At 27.6% G+C, this 24,369-nt stretch overlaps 1 protein-coding gene across 1 annotated transcript; it reads right to left on the bottom strand.

The window, feature by feature from the left end:
• Positions 1 to 3,758: 3,758 nt before the first annotated feature.
• Positions 3,759 to 6,220, bottom strand: LOC124841240 (polyol transporter 5-like). The gene is made up of 3 exons (XM_047317479.2): positions 5,805 to 6,220; positions 5,099 to 5,445; positions 3,759 to 5,015 (listed from the first exon to the last, which is right to left on the bottom strand). The coding sequence occupies exons 1-3, from the start codon at positions 5,935 to 5,937 to the stop codon at positions 3,927 to 3,929; spliced, it is 1,569 nt and encodes a 522-aa protein (XP_047173435.2). The 5' UTR covers positions 5,938 to 6,220; the 3' UTR covers positions 3,759 to 3,926.
• Positions 6,221 to 24,369: the final 18,149 nt, after the last annotated feature.

The following is a 24,369-nucleotide window of genomic DNA, read 5'->3' as shown; positions in this document are numbered from 1 at the left end:
ACCAAGCTATTTTCCTCCGGTCCATTCAAAAACTACTGAAACTATAGAAAAACAATCTCTCACATGTTTTCCAAAAATATTTTTATTTAAAAAATGTATTTATAAATATAAAAAGTACATGTCTTATTCAACGAGTCTAGCTATAACTTTTACATTTTTTTTAATAAATTTTAGCTACATAAAAAAATGCAATTCAAGAGAAATATGTCAATGCTATAAAATTACCCTAAATTATGATATGTAGATGTTTTGAAAGCTGACATATAAAAGAATTATAATGCACCTGTCATTTATTTAGACTTTAGTTGTTTCTATAAGGAAAGCAAATTATGGCTTGTAATGTGAAAATGATAGAACTTAGATAAGTTGAAATTTGAATTTCATCTGTCATTATAGAGTTTTGATCAGCATTGGCATCTGAGTCAGCAGACTGCATACTCAAAACTCTGTTACTTTTTTTTATCAAACATCTCACATTGAGTTCATGGTATCTACATAACACACATCAGATCAGATGCTAAAGTGTGTGGCAAAAAATAAAACACAACAAAGCAAGGAAAGAAGTGGACAAAGGAAAAGGAATCAAGTGGTGTGTCACGTTTCCTAGTTTAGATAAATTATGTTTATGTTTCCGTGTGTTTCTATATAATTAGCTAAATTTCCTCAAATTTTAAATTACTTCAAACAAGAATGTAACACGACATCATTATTTTTTTTTCTTTTATAGGAATACAATTTGTTTTGGTTTAAGGATTCGAGGTTAATTTTACTTCTCCAAACAAAGGTTAAAGTTCTTATTTCATTTCACATTAGTTGTCGTTCCGTCGAAATGAGATGTTATATGTAAAAAATACTATGATGTTAATGTCAACAAATATCCTATGATATTAATAATAAATGTGCAATCAATGTAATCAACTACCTGAATACCATTTCAGAACGGGTTTCTGATTAGTATTGACTTAATTATAGCTCAAATGACAATGACCTAACTTGAAGTTAATATAACTATCATTAACACTAATTCTATTTTAGTTCAATCAATCGGTTTACTATTATATTTTAGTTCAATCAATCGGTTTACTGACCGGTTCATATAAAACTGTGAACTACTTGATCATTCAATTCTTGGATTGATCGGACAATAATATTATACATAAATACTTAGTCATTCAACTTAAAAATCTACAGAAACAGTTATACAGCTTGGGAAATAAGGATTCAAATGGCATACCATCAAGGAATCATTATTTTCTATGAGCTTATCATACTCATCAAGAAGGTCGTGAAGCTCTTTTCTAAGCCCAGCATTTTCAACATCTAGATTTTCAATGGAAGCGTTTAACCTTTATCGTTCCATCTGCCAAGGTGAAACACACAAGTTATGAAAATATTATGACTTTAAGGAAATGAAAGAGCTGTCAAGAAGGATTGTGAATGGTAATGATAAAAGTGAGAGTGAAGCAAAAGCAGAATTAAGCATCTATGAATAGCATCATTCTTGATGAATTTAAAAGCTCTCTCTTTTTGTAAAATGAGCCCTAGTTCCTTTATATAATATTGAGAAATTTTTATGGTTATAGTTAAAATGTCTTAACATGCACAATTAAAATTATCATTGAAGTCAACTTAAGAATAAACATGTTGTTTTCATTGGCATATTGTAAGACCCTAAGTTTAAATTAAAATTTTAATAAGGAGTAAAATGACCAATTAGTTAAGTAGTTCAAATGATTAAAATATGAGTTTAGTTTGGGGTTATTGCGTTTAACTTTGAATTAATGTAAGTTTTGAACTAATTACTTTTTTTGAATTAAAACTGTAGTCCCTGAAAGTTTAATGATGACTTTAGAAATAAGTTATTTATAAATAAATATTGACTGTTTTATGATATTATGTTATATTTTTTATGATATTTTTTATAAAATTTAATTAATTAATATTAAAATAATAAAAAATTAATTGGATACAAGTATATATATTCGTAAGTCAATAAGGGATGAAACAAAAGTTTCATACTTATGATAAGTATGGATATTTATTTTGTATATATATGTTCACAAAATGCACGTCGGTCTAGCCTTCAAGCAAGCAAAATATATTTTGGTTTCAAAAATTGAACTCGAGATCTACAGAAAAAAAAAACTTAAATTTGTTTTGGAGGATTCATGTAGGAGTAGTAACAAGACATTATGGTCAATATTGTATCCAATCTTAAAATATAAAAGATTTCTTAAAAACAAAAATCAAGTCTAAAAAGAATAGAAACCGACATTAGAAAAAATTATACAAAAATTATTTCACACGTGTCATGATTTTTTAATTATATCACTAACAAAAAAACAATTTTTTTATTATTAATTACTGTGAAATACTTTTAGCATTTTAATACCCAAAATTTTAACCATAAATAATACTATTGAATAAAATGATATATCATAAAGCATTAAATCATTTATTATGCAATCTAATAATAAAATTAAATATTTAATTTAATTTAAGTTTTTTATTAATATATATTTAAATTACTAATATAAATTTTTAATGTTAAAAAATTAAATTAATTTTTTTTAACTCTAGTTCACTATATATAATCTCCAGGGGAATTTAAAAGTTCATATTAAAACTATTATTAAGTATAATTTAAATTAAAAATTTATTCGGATTACAAGAATTTAAATCAACATTTTAACTCTAGTATTTTTAAGTTAGCATTTCTTATTTTAAATATTTTTATTATTTTTAGGTTATCATAGTTTTAAAATATTATTAATTATTATTACTCATAATATATTTTATAATAATTTTTCTTTAACTGGATATAAAAAATCAATTATTTATTTTCTTTGATATTTTTATTAATTTTATATTATAAAAACTATATGAAACAATACAATTATCCTTTGGATGGATCTAGTGTCATTACCTCACTTTCACCGTCGTGGTGGGCCCTGTAGTAGGGTTTCCCTAAGGCCCACCTTAATGGGCTCCATTTGCATACATCGTATAAGGAAGCCTTATACAAAAATTGAAGAGATTAATTCTATTTTAGAGTGACAGAGTCCATTTACCTTTTAGTATATGTTATGTAATTTAAGTAATTACATTAATTTGCAGATACAATCGCCTCTTTCTTTTAGACCTTTCTATGACTTTCTTTACTATAAATAAATATAAATAAATAAATATAGGGAGAACAATATTGTGAAAAATAGACTATAACCCACATTGCTTCCTTGATTATAAATTTTGGGTGGAAAAAGGTATTCTTAGAAGAAGTAGAAAAAAGTTGAGCTAAGACTTGAGAGGCTTTTCCATTCAGATTTCCCAAAAAGTAGTGGAAAAAAGAGAGGTTTCGAATAAGAATTTATCCAAATAAATAATTAGCAAACAATATCTAATCTAATATATGTTGACATAATACTTTATATTTCCAATAATACGACAAAATATTTGAATGAGGATAAAAATGTCTTTATACAAAATTTAAGTGTCATTTTCTTCCCTTTCTTTTCCTTTCTTTTTCTAAATTACTATTTTTTTTCTCTTTTTCTTTCTTTCTTTTAAATTTTTTATTGTCCCTACTTCTCACATTGAAACATTACCTTATATTCTCATTTATTCTTCTCCTTTCTACCATTTAATGCATGAGTATTTGTATACAAATGATATTGTACATGTTAGTCCTAAATATCTCTTCAAATAACATTATTATAATATGTCATCAGACATATCTCTAAATTAATGTATCAAAAAAATGCTGAAAAATAGGAGAGCCCATAATTTATTTTTAATTGTGATTCATCAAAGTTATTGTATTTTTTTTTTCATACACAAGTCTCTTTGGAATATGATTTTTGATTTAAAAAACTACTGTTTTTAGAAAAACACAAGCACTAGATTATTACAGGATGCCCTAATATTGTCTACGGCTGGAGATTGGTCCCCATCTGAAGTTGTGGCACTTTGGAATTTCCATTTTCTATTCCATTGTTGTTGGTGTTGTTGGATTTGGCTCTGAAAGTACCAAAAGAACCTTCCATGTCTTCGAGTGTTTTACCCCGTGTCTCAGGAAGCACGGTGTAGAAGAATAACCACCCAACTGCAGCAATGCCAAAATACAGGAAGAAAGCTCCGCCAATAGTGATGGCTTTAGTCAGGGACAAAAAAGTCATTGAAATAACGCCACTTGTCGTTCTGTTCACCACCACACCCGCAGCCGCACCCTGCGCCCGCAACCTCAACGGAAAGATCTCGGAGCTGTACACCCACGTGATGGGTCCCGAACCGATGGAAAACGTCGCCACGTAGGTTAACACCATCGTTATACTCAATCCAATGGCCCACATCAGTTTACTATTCGAATGATCGATGATCGTAAGGCTGATTGCCAGAGTCAGAAGCGAGAGCACCATGCCCCCCACACTAGACAATAACAGGGGACGACGACCCACCCGGTCCAACATGAAAGTGGCAACCAAGATGAACAACGTCTTCACGAATCCAACGGCCACCGTTGCCAGAAGCTTCTGTGTGTCATCAGTGATCCCAGCCTTCTCGAAGATTCTCGGACTGTATAAAACGACGGCGTCCACACCCGACGCTTGTTGGAAGAAGTGAATCCCCAGCGCCGCAATTAGGATGTGACGAATCGCAGGCGTTGGATGGAGGAACAACTCTTTCCACACGCCCTCGCCGGTGTTTTTTTCCGTTACCTGAACGACGTCGTCGTTGCAACTCTCTGGTATCCCTGCGGCTTGCTTGATCTCGGCCAGCCTCAGTTGAGCTTCTTCCTTGCTGTCGGAGGTTTTGTTAAGCACTTTCGTTGCCTCTCCCAAACGTCCCCTCATCACCAGCCACCGCGGGGATTCCGGCATCGCCAACACTCCCAATGTCAGGAGTATCGAGGGAAACACACCGACCCCAAGCATCATTCGCCATCCCAACTTCAATGACAACTTTGAAAATGCATAGTTGGATATGTATCCCAGTAATATCCCTCCATTAATAAAAACCTGCAAAATCACGTTTCGGTAAATAAATAAATATAAAAAAAAATCAAATTTTGATTCGGTAATATCTAGCAAATAAAGGTGACCTCGGGAAAGGAAGTGAGGAAGCCACGGGTTGAGGCGGGAGAGACTTCGGCGGTGTAGACAGGGGCGATCATGAGGGCGTAGCCGATGCCGATGCCGGCCACGAAACGGCCGAACATGAGAAAGGCATAGTTGGGAGAGAAACCCATGAGAATTGCCCCGACGAAGAAGATGGTGCCGGCGAAGACAATGGTGTATCGGCGGCCTATCCAGTCGGAGGTTCGGCCGGCCAAGCACGAGCCTATGAGAGAGTAGAGATTGATGATTCCCATCAGTATCTCGATTTGCACGTCCGACACCTTTAGGTCCCTCTTTATGTATATGGCTGCACCACTCATCACCCCGATATCTGTAACAATAACAACATATACATCCATGGTAACTACACATAAACCAAGAGATTCCCTTTTTTTCTGAAGAATCTTGCGAAATCTCTCACAAACTAAACACTCCTTTTTCCATTTACCTTTTCAGCAAAAGTCTTTTTCCTTTCCCCACTCAACTGGATAAGTTTTACAGTACTACTATAGTGTCGGCACATGTTACACCGGTTTCCCTCCGAACAAAGTATATTAATTTCTCCGACACAGTTAATGAATAACATGGTTGGTTTTACGTTTGAGATGTGATTTGCTGTTTTTTCAAAAGTTGTGTTAGACTTTTGTAGACGTGATGGATTTTGCAGAAGAGGAGATATAACATACTCACCATAGCCAAGTAAAATGGATGTCATGGAGGCCAAAATAGCGCAACCAAAAGCATACTTGTTTCTTTTGGGCTTCTTGGAAGGATTGAAATCCCCCACAATTTTCCCAGCTTCAACTCCCTTTCCCTCAGTCATGGTGTTGACTCAGTTGAAGTGGATATCTGGAAGAGGGAAAATCTGAGAGGAAGAGAGAGAGATTATAGAGAGAAAAGCGTGCTAAATTGGTAAGATGTATTTAATTTAGGAGTGATATAGATGGAAGCATGAGGATAAAAAGCAGTGGAGTGTAAGGTTGTGGGAGAATGCTTAAATAGAAGAAATTGGCATTGAGATGCATTCGTCACCATAGACTAAAGAGTCTCACATGGTAGGAAGATGTATTTCCAACACTCTCTCTCTCTCTCTAAGCTAAAGAAAGAAATCGCTGCCACTGTGTCTGCCATATATTTTATTTCCTTTCTGAAAATGATTTTAGTAAGCTCCGTAAGTGTACAGGGATAAGCTCCGTAAGCCCCGGTCACCACTAGTTTTCCTTAAATTTTGTTTTTTATATATATTATATATTTCTTCATGTGAAGAAGTGGTGAAACTGTAAAAGAAGTTGTTTTCATGGATGATGTGCCATTTTTTTACGTAAGAAACGAGGACGAAGGAACAAAGACTGCAGCTGTACACAACTTCGTGAGTTTATTTCGTATCATCACACATTTTTACTTTCATTTAACATAAATAATAAAAATAAAATGATTAAAAAAGTGTATACTTTGGTTTTGTACTCTTTCAAGAAAGAACAAAATAAAAGATAAATAAAAATAATATCAAATGAAGGTAATACATAAAAGAAACACTGTGATAAAGATATATTATTTTAAATTTTGAAACATTGTGATAAAGATATATTATTTTAAATTTTTTTATTGACTCGTATTTTATTTGAATAAAGTTAGATTATAGAAAGTGAAACAGATGGTTTTATGATTAAGTAAAATAAAATAGTAATAAATAAATAAGGAGAATTTAAAAAAAATTAACTAAAGACATAAATAAAATTTAACTATTAAAAATAATAAAAGATATTAATTATTATATTAATTATAAAAATATTTAAAATAATTTTCTAATCTTATCTTAAATATAAAAGATAAGAGAAAATCAGAAGGATAAATTTCATTTCATTACAATCATAACTTTACAATAAAATCAAATCAAATCAAATAAAGTTTTTCGTATAAAAAATATGGGTAAAAGAGAAAACGAGTGGATAAGACAAAGAAAAAATAGAATATAGAAAAATAATAAATATATGTATTTTATTAACTTAATACTTATTTTCACTTTCTTTATTTTTCCTAATATTTAATATCCCAGTAATACATTGATCCATTCTTATATCTACTATTTAATTTATCTGATCTTTTTATATTTATCCACTTTTATTATTAATTTATATTCATGTTGTTTAATTTATTTTCAATTATATATTTGTTATACTTATTATTTTATATTGATGTCATTGAATATATTTTTAATTATTCAATGGTTAATTTAATTTATCTTATTTGACTTATTTTCAATTATTCTCCTCATTAATTTATAATTATACTATATACTTTATTTTCAATAATATACATTGATGTTGTCTATTATTTTATATTTATGTCAATTAGATTATATTTATATTTTTATTCACTAAAATATATTATAGTGGATTGGTCTAATTCTTTTTAATCTATATTTATGTTTAATTAGCTTTTAGATTCGTATTTCTCCTTTTATTCATTTACATTTTATTATTTAGTTTATTTCCAATGTGTAAGTCATTTTACTCTTTTACATTCTTATTATTTATTAATAATATAATATTTTCTCTTCTTTGTTCATTTGTATATTTGTTATTTTATTTGTTTCTTTTTATATAGTGACTCGTATTTAATTGTTTATTTAAAGTCTCTTTTAATTAATTCTTGGTTTAGAGATATTATTCTTTTATCATTAAGATAAATATATAAATAATAATAATAAGTAAAAGTAAATATATTTTTTCAAAAGTTACATTACATCGATTTTTTTATTCAACGTCTGAAGAATATATATATATATATATATATATATATATATATATATATATATATATATATATATATATATATATATATAAATGGTATATTATCCGTAAGTCAAAATGTTTTAACGGTTATATTTTATTATTTTTATTATTATTTTTTTTTAAATTTTTTTATTTATTATTTAATTTTTACCTATACTGATGTTTGACTCTAAGTATTTAATCACATAAAATAAAATGTTCATTTATTAGGTAAAATAACAAAAAAAATATTTTCGTCATTTATATTAATTCTTAATTTTTATTTCACTTGAAGAACTTTTATTTTGTTAGAATACATTATTATTTTTATTTTTTAAATGTTTTTATTTGTTATTTATTTGTATAATGTATACTTACTTGATGATTTTGTATATAACTAAATTTATTTTCTAATTCATTTTTATAAGAAATATTTTAACATTATATTTCATTCACTATAATATAATAATTTGATATTATTTTTATGAATATTATATATCACCATCCAATATGGATTGAGATAAAAATAAAAGATTTATACCAAATTCAGATTATTATTAGTTTAATTTTTTTCTTTATGTGATTTAATTCCATTGACGTATTATAACTCTTTTTAATGTATAAAGAAGATATTTCATTAGACTTAGACAAATAAAAAAAAAGATATTTAAAATATTTTTTGAATATTTTTTTTCTATAATTGTTTAAAAATAAATTAATCTTGTTAATTTTTTTTTAATAAAAGTATTTGTATAGTAGTTATATAAAAATTAATTTTGATTTTAGATTTGGAAGGGGCAAAATTATTCAATTTTAAAAAATAAAATTATAAAATAAAATAAAAATATAAGGAGCAAATTGAAATTAATACAAAGATGACGGTGCTACATGATATTGTCATAGTTACATCATTACTATATGACACGTCATTAGTTTAACAAAAAGTAAAATTTTTATTTTTTAAAATTAAAAATATATATAAAGAATTTAGAAAGTTACACATGATACATCGTTAACATTGTTAGTAACAAATTACATCAACTTTATCAAAATAAAAATTAAACTGAGACGCGTAAAAAGACATATTTGATATTTTTCTTCAAAACAGTAGACTAGCTAATAACATAATTTAACATATATAACTTTTTATTATATAACTCATCCTACTTGATTAAAGATTTGTTGTAGTTTAAAAAATTACATAGATATTTTTATGTTATAAATACATATCAATGTAATATTTTAATTAATAAAATGATTTACTAACTTAAGGTGTTACAAGTTTCATTAAATATTTTTAATCTAACATTATTTATTATTTTAATATATAAATTAAACAAATATTTAAATAGAAATTAATTTATCAACTCTCAATCATCTTTTAAAGTAGGTTTCTTGTAAAGTAATTTTACGAAAGAATCTCTTTATATAGTATATCATAAGGAATATATAGATTGTACTATATGGTCATTTGATCAACCTAAAATCGTATGCTCCACATAGTTAAGAGTATCTATTAAAATATTATGAACTGAGTGATTAGACTTTATAAATCAAATAATCGTCTTTAAATAACAATTAGGTTTGATGATGATTAACTTAAGTTAAAGTATGATCATTATCAGTTGAGTCGTAATTAAACTTGTGATAATTTGAAATTTATTAAGAAAATTTATAAATATAGATTTCACGTAATGAATTTGTATCGCATTTAGTGCTCAGCTTATCAAATATTTGTTAATTTTAACATTGGAATAATTTTTTAACTCAATTCATAACGATAACGAACATAGAATATAAGTTAAGCTTGGTGAATGGTTCACAATTTTGGATTTCTAAATCAATATCAGATCTCCAACTTTAATGTAAGATCATAAGTGAACATAGAATTTTATGACAAAAATAGGTTATATTAATATATATATATATATATATATATATATATATATATATATATATATATATATATATATATATATATATATATATATATTTGTGGAAGGATACATATGATTTATTATTAATTAACAAAAAAAAGTGTAGGTTTTATAAGACGTGACCCATGATTCTGATACAGGGATTCCATTATGCTTATGGATCAGCTCTTACACATAATCATTTGTAAAATATACTTTGAATATGCTTCTAAACAATTTCAACATATTATTAAATGAAGTCATTTAATGGATAAGCCTTTTTACAATCTTTGTTCACATGTCTGTTCCACTGCTTCGATAATGTCATTAAGGATTTTGGATATAATATTCCTCATGATTCAGACAACTTTCATATTTATATTATTTGTATTTTAGTTTTTTTTCTATCTTCTAAACACTCAATTTTAGTTTTGCTACTTGGATACGTTATGCTTCTTATAATTTTCTAGTGTTGAGATATTTACCAATTGAATTTTCTATTTATAATGTAACCTATATGTGATTTTAAGACCTGATATGATGCACGAAATTAGGACATATATAGATTCACTAATGGTGACAAAAATCCTATCAAAACTTACCCACTTAGGAAAAATCAAATAAAAGCAATAATGTCGAAAATAAAAAAATTAAAGAAAGATGACAGAAAGTAGAAAATGCAGATTCGTACCAAAACTAGTCTTATGAGAATCCTAAAGAGATAAAGATAAGATACATATAAATAAATAAATAATAACTTTTCATATAAGATAACAAATTGAATGTTTTATGAGTCAACCCTTTTCGTTGGAACAATTTCTTTCCATTGGTAATGAATTTTGATAGCAATGAATTGACACTAAATAATAAAGTTTTACCTTTATAGTTTTTTATTTAAGTTTTAATTAATATGATATTTTTAAACAGAATAAAGTAAGGAGTGTTATATACTATTAAAATATGGGTTAAATATGTTTTTAGTCCCTAAACTATTGGCCATTTCTGGTTTTCGTCCCTCTTCCAAAGTAAGGTACACTTTAGTCCTCATACTTTTCGAAACTTTGGTTTTAGTCCTCCAAAACTAACACCGTGAAAAATATGCTGACGTGGCTAACGGACTGACACAGTTCTTTTTTTTTTTTTCAGAGTTTATCAGCTTTTCTTCCTTTCTCTCTCCCTCCTCTCTTCCTTCAATTTCAAAACAATAAAATCTTCCGGTCAAGCTTTTCTCTCGCATCTCCCATCACCGGTCACCTTCCATGAACCATTTTAGCGGTTGATTATCCTGTCGAGAAGCTTGCATGTTACATTTCTGATGATGGAGGTGCTCTGTTGACTTTTGAAGCCATGGCTGAGGCTGCTAGTTTTGCCGATTTATGGGTTCCCTTTTGTCGAAAACACAAAATTGAGCCGAGAAATCCAGATAGTTACTTCAACTTGAAAGTTGACCCCACCAAAAACAAAAGTAGAACAGATTTTGTGAAAGACAGAAGAAGAGTAAAGAGGGAGTATGACGAGTTCAAGGTACGCATAAATGGCCTTCCAGATTCCATCAGGAGAAGATCTGATGCCTTTAATGCGAGAGAGGAGATGAAGATGATGAAACATATGAAGGAGAGTGGGGCTGACCCTACTGACACTGTCAAAGTGTTAAAAGCCACATGGATGGCTGATGGCACCCACTGGCCTGGTACTTGGGCAAATCCTTCTAGTGAACACTCTAAAGGTGATCATGCAGGAATACTTCAGGTACCACACATTTCATTTTTATACACTGTTACTTATATGCTAATAAATAATAGTTCCTAGCTAATGAAACATGTACTTTCAACAAACATTGAATTGTAAGAACGTGAAAAGGATATAACACGGGATGCTTCATTTCACAAAAAAGGGCATTATTGTTCATGGAAGGTGACCGGTGATGGGAGATGCGAGAGAAAAGCAGGGAGAGAGAAAGGAAGAAAAGCTGATAAACTCTGAAAAAAAAAAAGAACTGTGTCAGTCCGTTAGCCACGTCAGCATATTTTTCACGGTGTTAGTTTTGGAGGACTAAAACCAAAGTTTCGAAAAGTATGAGGACTAAAGTGTACCTTACTTTGGAAGAGGGACGAAAACCAGAAATGGCCAATAGTTTAGGGACTAAAAACATATTTAACCCTTAAAATATACAAAAAAAAAGTAATAATATCTGTTAAAAATACAAAGAACATGAATATTTATTTCATAATTGGAGAGAATACGAATGTTATATTTTTGGAGAGAATACTTATTTTAACAAGACGAGTGTTCCTTTATTTTTTTTCCTCTTATTCACTACTTCGATATTGTAGCACTCGTAATCCAATTCATAAACGACTTAATAGAAGAAAATCACAAGTAACCCTCATAATTTTAACATGAATAACAACGAAATATAAATATAAAAAATCCCATAATATATATAATAAGTCAATATAAAGCCTTAAGTACTCTAATTTAAATCAAGATCGACCTTTTTCAAATCAAGGAAGAAAATAAATCATTAGTGTTTGAAATATAAAACAAATTCTTAATTTCCATTACATAATGTGTCAACATGTTTACAGTAATTATTTTCATGATATATTAGAAACAAAATTCATGTTGAGCTTTTTTTACTGAAAATTACAATAAATTATTTTTTATCAATGTCAATCACAATCTAATCAAATTGATTTATTAATTAAAATTTAAAGACACCAAATAAAAACTATATATGTCTATCAATCTAATAGATGTCTATCAATCTAATAGATACAGTAAAGAATTTAAAATATATTTAAGAAAGAAACATTCACGTATTCACACAATCATAATTAATATTATTTTTATTATTTACATATATTCTTTTATTATTTATAATATTATTTTAATAATATTATTTGATATCAGAAATCCATATCTATTATACTAATTCTATAAATATAATTTATATTTCTTTAAAAATACTATATCATTTTCATACTCATTATTTTATTATTATAAATCCCAAAACTAAATCCCAAAACTACCATATTCAAAATTCCGATAACAACAATATATACATTTAGATAATTTAATTATTTCTTATTAGAATACTCTTTGATTAGAAAATTTAAATACATCGTATTATGGTGATTTCTTTCTAAATTTTGTTTCATCCTATTTTTTTCTAAAAGAAATAAACTAATTGTTTTTATCAAAGTTATATCAAAGTTATGATGATAGCGTTACTCACTAAGATTATTTGTTATTTTTATCAATAAATTTATTTTCACTGACACGTCGTTTTTTATTTATATTCTATTTTACTGTTATATTAACATATTTTTAAAATTATAAATCAAACTAAAAATTATCATAATATTAAAATAAAAAAATTCATTCATTTCATTCAAAGCTAATTTTTATATTTTTAAAATGCATATAAAATTTAATATATTAGAAAGTGTATGATATAACTATATTTTAATTTTAAAAGTTCTTAATAGATTATATAAAGAAGACAGAACAAAAAGTAGGTTATCTTGTTCTATATTTAGTATTTAAAATAATTTACTTAACTAATTTTTAAAAACTTAATATATTTTTTGAGGAGTTGTTATTAAAAATATCTAAATATTTAAAAATAATATTTGAATAGGAAAAGTAAGAAAAGAAATAATAAATCTGTTAATTTATTGGTATTATGACTTTTATGGGTCAACAATGACGGAGAGATTCGTATATAGGATGGACCTACCGAAGACTTCCAAAATCTACTTGTGAAGTATGAAACGACAACAAATTGCAACTTGCTTCGGTTACGGCGCTCCTCCCTTAACTGCAATTATTGTTGTTCTTCTGTGCATAGACGCATTTCTTTTTTTTATTTTTAATCTCTCTATTGTATTTTAATTTGGATATATAAAAGATAAAAATTAGTTTTATTTTTTATCAAATAATTTTTTATTCAATGTTACAAATATGAACTTTATGAATTTGTACAAATTTGACTGCTTTTAATTCCATTAATGAGGGTCTCATCATTGAAACAGCATCATAACATTTAAATAAATAAATGTTGAAAAATTGCAATAAAAGTACGTTTATAATTATATTTTAATATTATTTTGTTCTAATTTATTAACATTATCCTAAAAGTGATGATTGAAATTTTTAAAATGATCCGGAACAATTTGATGTCATGGATCACATGGTAAGTCACCCAAGTCAAAACAACATCTGAAAGAAGGACCAAAGTGATCTAAGATTTGTATAAGTTGAAGAATCGATTTCTTTGGTCTTTGAGCATGCATATCTTTTAACAATTATATTATGGTCCACATTTATATATTAATTACCCTTATCTTTATCTTTACCGATACCTCAATACCATTTTAATAAGATAGTGGGTCACGATCAAACTACCTTTTTGGTTTAAGGAGTAACTTCAATAAAAAAGAAATTTTAAACTTAATTTAATTCTAAAAACTATGTCTAAATATATATTTTATATATAAAATTAAATAGTAATGAATAATTTAACATAACAATGACAAGAAATAGAAAAATAATAAATTTTGTTCAAATATGTTATAACTTATGACAATGATACGATATTAAAAAATAAACATTAAACTTAAATTAATTTTATTAAACTGATTATAAATATATTATCGAAATTGACATTATTCCTAGTTTGACGGATTTTCAACAAATTATCTCTCGATATTTTTTATTACATTTTTAACAATGTGAATTTACCATATTTATACTAAATATATCTTCTGCTACACAAGAATTAATTCTACCCTTGAAACAAAGCTATCTAAGAAACTTTACACTATTATATGTTTGTGTGAATATCAATGTTACATAACAAGTATATGCACTTATTGATATTTTTAGGCACAACATGTCAGTCATTAATTGGCTATCATTTCCCAACCAACCAGACACGTACCAATGGCAACACACTGGGAAGGAAGAACACTCAATAAATATGTTGTTGAATAATAAAAGAATGTTTTAGAATCTTTTCCAGGATAATTCAAACAATAAATATTACAAATAGTTGAAGAAGAATGATAAGAATAAAAAAAGGAAATAATATAATAACATACAAAATTAATATAGTTTGAGATGTTAATGAATTATAGTTTCTCAACTTTAAATATTTACAGAAATTACAAGCTATTTTTTTTAATGAAAGTTGACAAGAAAAATTTGTTCACAGTAACAAACCAACATGAACGTGTTAAATATATTTTACATAAGGTATCTATATATAAGAAATAATTGTAATTAATATCCTAAATCATATTGTATAGAGTAGGTGATGTGTGTATACATTTTCTTTATATTAATACAATCAGATAAGACGTAGACAATATAAGACGATGATATAGACACACTTATTTTAGAAATCTTAAACAAGCTAAAAATCAACATTGTTTTTCTAATGTTTTTGGTTCTTTTCTTCATGAATTATTATAAGTACGATACAATCCTTGAAGCTTGCACCTGTGTGTATATATATATGTTGCATACGCACAAGACAATGGAGGCTTTTATTTTTGTCAACATGCATACGTTTTCACGAACTGATCATAAAATCTTAAGCCATCAACATCAGACTGTATATTCCTAATACTTGAGATAAATCAACAGCTCAAATATTCAAAGTAACAAATATGAATTTTGCACGTATTAAAAAATGACGATCGATTCGTTGACTCATCCTAGTATATGTTCCACGAATGGTTAATACCTTTGCATTATGATATTAACAATTATTGGTATTTTTTTCCTCTTGCTTAACTTGTACTCTATTACACGTCTCAAATATCTCTTTTTTCTTAGTATAGACTATTAATCTAGTCAAAATTGTCTAATAGTGAATACGTATACAATTTGCTTTTCATATGGGTGTAAAAAATATATATAAATAAAATAACTATAGGTATAAAATCAAATTCGAACTTTTTACTATTAAAATAACGAAAAACAACGAAGAATGTAAGAAATAGGAAAATTAACGGTAATGACAGTTTAATTATTAATCACCTGCTTTCTCCTTGTTCCTTTCAAGGTGACTCGTGAGAATGGGTATATACTTTGTAATTATATTAGTTAAAAATGTGTTAGCTTTATATCTCCATCAGATTATGTTGATAAATGAACATGTACCTGTGTTGCAATTGCCATAGTCCTTTTAATCAATAAATTTATTTTGCTAGAAATATTTGGTTCTTTTCTATGTTATATACTAAATATACTTCTCAATTTAACTTTTAGATATATGTTTATACTATTGGTTGTATTTTTTAAAATAATTTACACTAATATAATTATGAGCTTACATTTCTAGAGACCGTTTTAAAATAAATGGATTAATAAACCTTGAATTTTAGAGATTTAGAATAAAACAAATGAGATTTAGTTTGTATACAAAATTTAGGGTATGTTTAGGAAGGATTCGGAGGAGAGTATCTGAATAAATTTGAGAAGATTTGAAAATGAATTAATAGTTGTTTATTTGAGTGGATTTGAATGTAAACGATGATGAATTTAGAAATAAAATTTATAAAAATTAGTGTAAGATTTGATTGATATAATAGATAAAAGAAATTATTTAATTGATAGAAATTAAATATTAAAAAATAATGACTTTCATGTATTTTCAGTCACATGTGGTACGCATGTATTTTTTTGTGTAGTCTTTTCAAAGCTTTAAATTTCCATGGAAGTCACTGTCGCATGTGAATACATCAAATCTGTATTGCAATGGCTATAAAAGTAGGACTCAAAATCTTTCAATTTTTTTCCACAGTGTGGGTTCTCTTCACCTTGGCAATATTTTATGCTTTCCATTTTTTACTTTTAAATAAATAAACTTAACAATGATTATCATTAATCACTTCAAGATCGCCCATCTTGTCAGATATGCAAAATCTAATGTTCTGTGCTAATGGGTTGTCCAGAAGAGGATCAAAGACAGCTAAGAACAAAAAGAAACGATTTTGTAAAGTTAAACTAAATCTAAATTCATATATATGTATATATTTAAAAATATTATCATAGCATGTTATAATCTGTGAAACAGATCATCCATTATATTATACAGGCACCAACTTCAATATATCAGTATTTTTCTCCTTTGAATTGAAAGTATAAAATTGCATAATTTTTTAATGATGAGGTAATTGTACCAGCGCGATGATTTCCAGCTGGACGTGCAACTTGTTCTTCAGAGACGACAGAAAGAAAAATGATTAAACTAAGTTGGTGTTTCAAAGCTGCGAAACCAGGTTTTCTGGTACAAGGCTGCAAAACCTTATGATTGGTGTTGATTGATCATTTTCTATTGTTTGCTGTGTCGTTTTACCTATGTTGACAAAACAGACACGCACGCATGAAATTAAAAAGCTTTCGGAGATGGCCGGTCCATAAACAATGACACAAATCCTTAGCAAATTCCTTTGTATAGGGAAAATTTTCGTACTCTGAAATGATTTAAAATAGAAAGAGAACAGTGTGTGTGACACATAGGTTAGTGAATAATTTGAGATGAAAATGAAGTTTGGGGTGAAAACAGAAAGGTTTTCCCAGAAGTGTGTAACATGGGTTGGAAGGTTCCCGCGGTGGCTAGCAATATAAGCATTTCGTAATGCATTTAGTTACAAATTGTCGTTGTTTTCAGAATCCTTATCATGGATCGAGGTTGGTTTACTCTTTAGCTTTATGTTGGAATTGTGGAGTGGAACTAAAAAAATAATGTAATGGGCTCTGTTTGATGCATGAATCGAATCGTACCAAACATCAATAATGTCAAACCCTAGGAGGAATGGCTCTTCAAAAGTCATCATGGATGATAGTACATGTTGCCATGCCTTTTCAGAAATTGTACACGTCCTCTTTATAGAGAAAAAACAAATCATTAATAAAAATATTTTTTTTATTAAGTATTAGAATAATTATATTATAATACACTTTTTATATTTATTTAATATAAAATGAAAGGAGAAATGATTATAAAAGTATAAATTATATTTTTTAAGAAAAAAAAAAGTTAGTAAAATTAAATAATATAAAAGATTGACATGTGTCAAAGAATTATTTTTATAACGATTACGAAGTGGACAAAATAAAGTGAAAGTGTGGAGGTTATTAAAAATAGAAAAAATATAGATTGTTATCCTATGCTATTTGTTACATTTTTAAATAAATATTCATTAAAAAATTATATGGAATAATATGAAGAAGACAAACATAAAAATATTATGAAATATTTTTATAGATGTGATCACAATAGAAGTGAATAAGAGAATTGTGTATTATTAGAGATTTTGTAATAATTTTGTTGTTTGTGATTTTTATTAGAAATATTAGTAATGTTGTAAGAGTTTAGAAAAATGTGTCTTTTGAAATTTAAATAACAAGACTCGATTATTTTAATATTTAAAAGATTTAAGTATAAATATAATTTTTATAAACGAGTTTCATTATGTTAAATAATACTATCTTTTAAAAAGAAATTGTAGAGTTTCACATTTTTTCTAAATATTTTAACATTTTGTTTATAAGTTTGAAGATCAAAGATCGTCTGTGTAATCTTTGATACGGGATTTTTAACTCTAACTTATCAGTTTTTGCAAGTAAGTTAATTTTTACTATTTTGTTTTGTTTATGAGTTTTTTTATGCATGTGAGCGGTTTTAGCTTGCATGTGATGCCTGAGACTTCTATAAGACTCTTGGCTAATCAGTGATCCTAATTGTGTGTCTTTATCATGTTTTTATTATTCATAAGAACAGATAAAGTTTATTTTCTCTTTTCTCTTGTGTATTGTGCGACATTGAGCAGTGGCTAAGCAATGTTGAGCATCACTTTTCTCTTAGGTCTGGAACCATTTTTTTTTCAGGTCATTGAGAGACAAATTGGTGAGCCATTTTGTGAGAAGAATGACGATGAGCGCTAGAGTTGTCGCTAAGTACCTCCTTTTGCGAAAAGTCCGACATTGGATGACATAACTGACATTGAGCACCACCTCTATGCAAGAAGTTTTGTGTTAAGCGTCGATTTCTGTAATTGTTTTGGTTTATTCCTTTGGTTGTTTGATATTGATATGTATCATTCTTTTATTTTTGTTGGTGAGTATAATGACTGCACGAATTTACATGAGAACCTTTGATATGTTTATGTGTTGTATGATTGTTGAAAGAATTTCAAGGAAAAATTCTACAATTTGGTGATGTTTAGTGTATGCTTGACATATGAAAGTTCAGAAAGGGGGATCTTGATATACTACCTGTCATTCAACTCATATAGAGATAAATGAAGTATGGAAGATAATGGCAGGAGGTCTTTACCATAGAATTTTGCTCTTACACGTGAAAGATTAACCTCGTGAGTAGTAGGGTAATAACCCCTGTGTTTGTGGCTTTAGAGAGTATAAATACTAAAGTTATTAGTTAATAATTTTAAAATAAGCTATGATGGTGTGGTGGTAGGCATTTTGTTCATCCTTATACATATATTTTGGGATAACAAAAATACTTGTGTCCACGAATATGCATACATAGTTGGTATCCGTAGATAGCAGGTATTTTAATACTCATTTGTAAAACGGGTGAGGATATCATATTACTCATGTCTATGGATATCAATATCAATTAACCTTACAAAATTATAATTAAAATTTAATTTATATTTTATTAAATTAAAATTAATTAAAATTAAAATAAATTTATATTTTATTAGGTTAAATTTAATTAAAATTAAATTTTAATTTATATTTCATTTAATTGTTATACTTTATTTTTTTAGTTTTATTTAGATTTTATTTAAAAAATTTATAAAATAGTTTTTTTATTTACATATATTCGTAAGTTTTAAAACATTTACGTAAATAATAGACAAGTAAATATTTTTTTATTGAAGATCATATAACATATAAACATCCTCCATTCCTGACACATTATCATATTTACATATTGTGAAAACTTAGGGCCTTTATTAATAAAGGAAATAAAGAATCTCTAATATAATAGGATAATATGAAATTTTAATGATGTCACTTGAAACATAAATGTATCTATCGACAAATAAATGATAATTAATGGAGATAATGACATAATATGATGATCCCAATAATCTCACTTGTAATTTGGCAAAGATTTCCGCATGTAAATGGTAATTAATGAGTTCACATATACTATTAAGAAAATCTTATCCCTACGAAATGAATAATTGAATTTATAAATTAAAAATTAGAAAGAAATCAATAAAAACAAGAACCTTAAAAAATCAATGAAGATTTATTATTGAACATTGAATACTCTATAAATAGGTTTATAAAATTAGAAATAGATCTTAAATCTGCGACGTGAGTTTTTATAAAAGTAACATTTTTATGATAAAAGTTACAAATTCAAAATAGTATTATCATTTTTATTTTAACCAAATTTTTACACTTATTATATTATTTTATTTATCTCTCCTTTTCTTTATAAATATAAAAATTAACTTTTTTTAATGATGAAAATATTTCTAAAATCAACTTGTGCAAGTGATGACAAACAAATATTTTCCAATCCAAAAACACATATCATGGTGCTGTCTTCAATGTCAACGAGTCAACGGAACCATCACTGTAATATGAACAAATCACGACAAAGAGCAACTTGAGCACAAATAACTTGTTTTTTTTTTTAATAAATTGAAAGCATTAATAATATTTGCAGATTGTATCTGACACACATTCAACAAGTTCGAAAGTTTACGTCAAATACCTAGTTTGTCTGACTTTAAAAACTATATTTAGAAAATAATTATTTAAAAAAAACATTTGCATATGACGATAGACACTATTTTGATTGTCGTGTTAAAAAAAAGTTTAATAGTTTTTCTTCTATCATTGAAATAATTTTTTTAAATTTTGTTATATTATATTTTTAATTTTATTTTTAAAACAAATTCTGTACCTTTTCTTTGTGACATAAAAAACTAATAGTCAAAAGTTACGATCAACTTATTCACCACCAGAAACAACATAGACACAAATAATGTATTATTTTACTCTCACATGTCATTATCAAGAGAAATAAGTATTGACTCGTTTTTTAAATATATAAGTGACTAAAATTGAAAATACTCAAAATAATAAAATAAATAAATAAATTGGAAAAAAAATTCCAAATTCCATCTATAATTTTAAAAATTGAAACGGTGGATATTTAGTCAACATGATCTCACGTGTTTTGAAATATACAAAAAGGTGACATTTAAGCAACATAGGGTCCCCTCTCATTGATTGTTCATTGAAAACGACCCATCAACCAGCAATCAGTAGACGTATTATTGTACGTATTTTTTGAAAATTCTAAAGAGTTGAATCTACACACTCACATGCATTCTTTTAGGTTCAAAGTAAATTTATAACCAACGATATGTACAAAAAAACACATTTATTATTAGAATCAAGGTTATCTTTTAGATCAAAGTATTCAAATTAAAATAAGTTACACATATAATATAATCTTCTTTGTCATTTTTCATCGCTTTAAGTTAATTTACATCACATGGTAAAGAACAGTAACAAAGCCACGCGTATTACTCTAGAAACTACTTAATCTGTTTTTAACATTTTAGTGTTAGTTTTCTATATAAAATAAGAGCTTCTCACTGACCTACCTTTGACCATTAATGTTTTTAATTTCTTCTGTAACTGTGCTGTGGTATAAATTAACAACAATGATTGAGAAAATTAAGAATAGTTGAATAAACTAACTAAATTAACAACGGCTATTTCACAGTTTGTCTAAGTTAGTCACTTATCCTTCATTATTTTACCTTAAGCTAGTAATTAATTAAGACCACCGGGTACTAATAAATAGCATAAAATTTGTCACAAGATTCAAGATCCCAACTAGGAAGTGAATTATATGTATAAAGAATACTGAATTATTCAAAAGAAAAACTTAACTAAATTGTTGTTTTAGTTTATCTTTTAAAAGTTGTTTAAATTGATTTCAACAATAATTATCATATTGTTTCTGCTGAAACACTCCTCCTCCCGATCGGTTCTTCTCGCTTTAGCCTTACCTCCTGACTCTTACTCTCTCTCTATCAAAGTGGGATGACCTCAGAAAACACTCCGATGCTCAAGTAAGAACTTATCTTTGCCAATCTATCGAAAATTAGTCAAAAAACAGAGAGTTTACCTTCTCAATTGATTGTTATTTATATGGTTTAAGAGAATATTATCAATTAATTTACCTCTTAAATGACGATCAATGCTCACCCTAACTGCTCGACAATGACCGTTACCTCATTAATTACACATTCATGAACATTCAAACGCTGTCTCCAGCCAACGGCTGGAGAGGCCCGATCGGACGGATTGGACTTAAGCATGTCCGGTCGGTTTATCCCAATCGGTAGTAACACATATATATTAAAAATATGTTATAAGATAAAACGTTAAGTAATAATAATTTGAATAATTCCGCTTGAAAGAAGTTTAAAGTAGTTAATGTCATTCGTTTGGGTGTGATTAGATTAATTATTCCAAATCGGCAGGATAAAACACTTTTAGAATTTAATTTAGTTTTAGAAAAGTTGAATTTGGTTTATGCATTTTAATCATCGATCTTAATCTTTCAAATTCTATAGTCAATAATGAATGCTTTGAAATATGTGGCAAAATTGAAGATTCCAACGAGTGGCGCCACAAAATTGGAAGATGGTGAGAGTCAAGAAAGTGTTTATAAATAAGAAGAACAAAACGAAGAACTTCCTCAAAAATCTGAATGGTTGTTTCATAACACACTTGTCGATCTTCAATACCTTAAGAACTCATGCTAAGGCATGCGCATGTGATGGTTAACTCTTTTTCTGAATTGGATCTATTAATATATCACCATCAACCATATACGTGTTATCGCCATTGGAAACCCAAACTAAGCTCCAAAACTTTGGTAGGGACATACTCATACAGAAGTACCTTTTTTCTGTTTACTATTCTCAACAACAATAGCATCATTACCAAATAATTTTTCTTTTAAATATATAATGAGAAATTTAATTTTGGTTTGTTAAAAAGTATATTTAAATCTAACTTAACATTTGTAAAACCAATAAGGATTTACCTTCAAACTCATTTTTATATTAAACGTAAAACTAAACATTAACGAATGATTCATAACAAATGATACAAACAAATAACAAATTTCGTTAGGATAAACTCTAATCTATAGTTTTCACCTCACTCAAGAAAAATATATAAATTTAAGTCAAGCTTACACAACCTAAATTAAAAAATAAACTTTAAATCTAATAAAATCTCACAAAACTAGTTGATAAAATAAGATTTATACTCATTTATATTCATTCGTTTTATCTTTAATCGACTCGTTTTATTTTTAATTGACGTGAGATGTCCTAATATACTAATAAAATACTATATTTTAAAGAAATAAACTCTTCAAAAAATATGGGTAATTATAAAAATAGTGTTTAGATAAAATACATTATTGAGAAATAAAAACAATTTTTTTAAAAAATAGTTTTAGTAGTATATTGCTATTATCCTTATTGGGCAGAAGAAGAAAGACAGAAAGCAAACACTTGGATCTCTATTTGTTTGGGGGACCAAAGGCCCAATAATCCAATCCACGTAACAGTGATGTGAGTAATCAATTTGAGTCCAACTTCTATTGATCTTGTGGTGTGGCTTTTTCTTGGCCTTTTCTTTCGCACGGTAAAACCTATGGGGTGTTACTCCCTCCACCCCCACACGTCTCTTCCTCCACCTCCCCAATTTTCTAAAATGCCAATTATATCCTTCTAAAATGACAATTATATCCTCAAAAGTTAAAATTTTTTATTTTTATTATTTTAATATTTTAATTTATTTAAAACTTCTGATTTACTTCCCTCTGCACCTCTTCCTCTCTTCCATTTTCGTTTACCTTTCTCTCTTCCGTTAAGCTTCTTCTCCACCTATAACAAATTCATATTTTAACAAATTCATATTTTAACAAAATTATTACGTTTAAAAACTAACCATATATAACATTTAAAATTATAAATTTAAATATAAATTACTGTAAATAAAATAAACAAATAAAATAAAAACGAAACGTAAAAGGAACACTGCCTCTGGACGGATGACAAGGCAAAACGGATGTCGACATCCGTTTTGCCTTAAACGGATGTCGACATCCGTTTTGCCTTAAACGGATGTTGACATCCGTTGAAGGATGTCATCTGTCCATAGGCAGTGTTCCTTTTACGTTTCGTTTTTATTTTACTACGTTTTGCGGCTCATGCAAGGATTATAGGCTTGGATATTAAAAGGATTATTGGAAGTATGGGAAGGATTTAGGGTTTAGGATTATTGGAAGGATTATGACTACGTACCTGGAGAGGAACCACGACAAGGACACTACACCATAAACGCACTGCACCACGTACTGCACCGAGAACAAGAAGAAGATTGTTTGATAATTCTTTTCACTGATCACCAAGCTTTGTAGAAAAATATTTTACTCATACAAGAAACTACGTAGGTTATCAGTGA

This window comes from Vigna umbellata, chromosome 3, assembly GCF_029865625.1.
Source record: "Vigna umbellata cultivar VRB3 chromosome 3, Vumbellata_1.0, whole genome shotgun sequence".
NCBI lineage: Eukaryota > Viridiplantae > Streptophyta > Magnoliopsida > Fabales > Fabaceae > Vigna > Vigna umbellata.
Note: the sequence above shows the minus strand (reverse complement) of the source record. Positions and strands in the feature narration are given on the sequence as shown.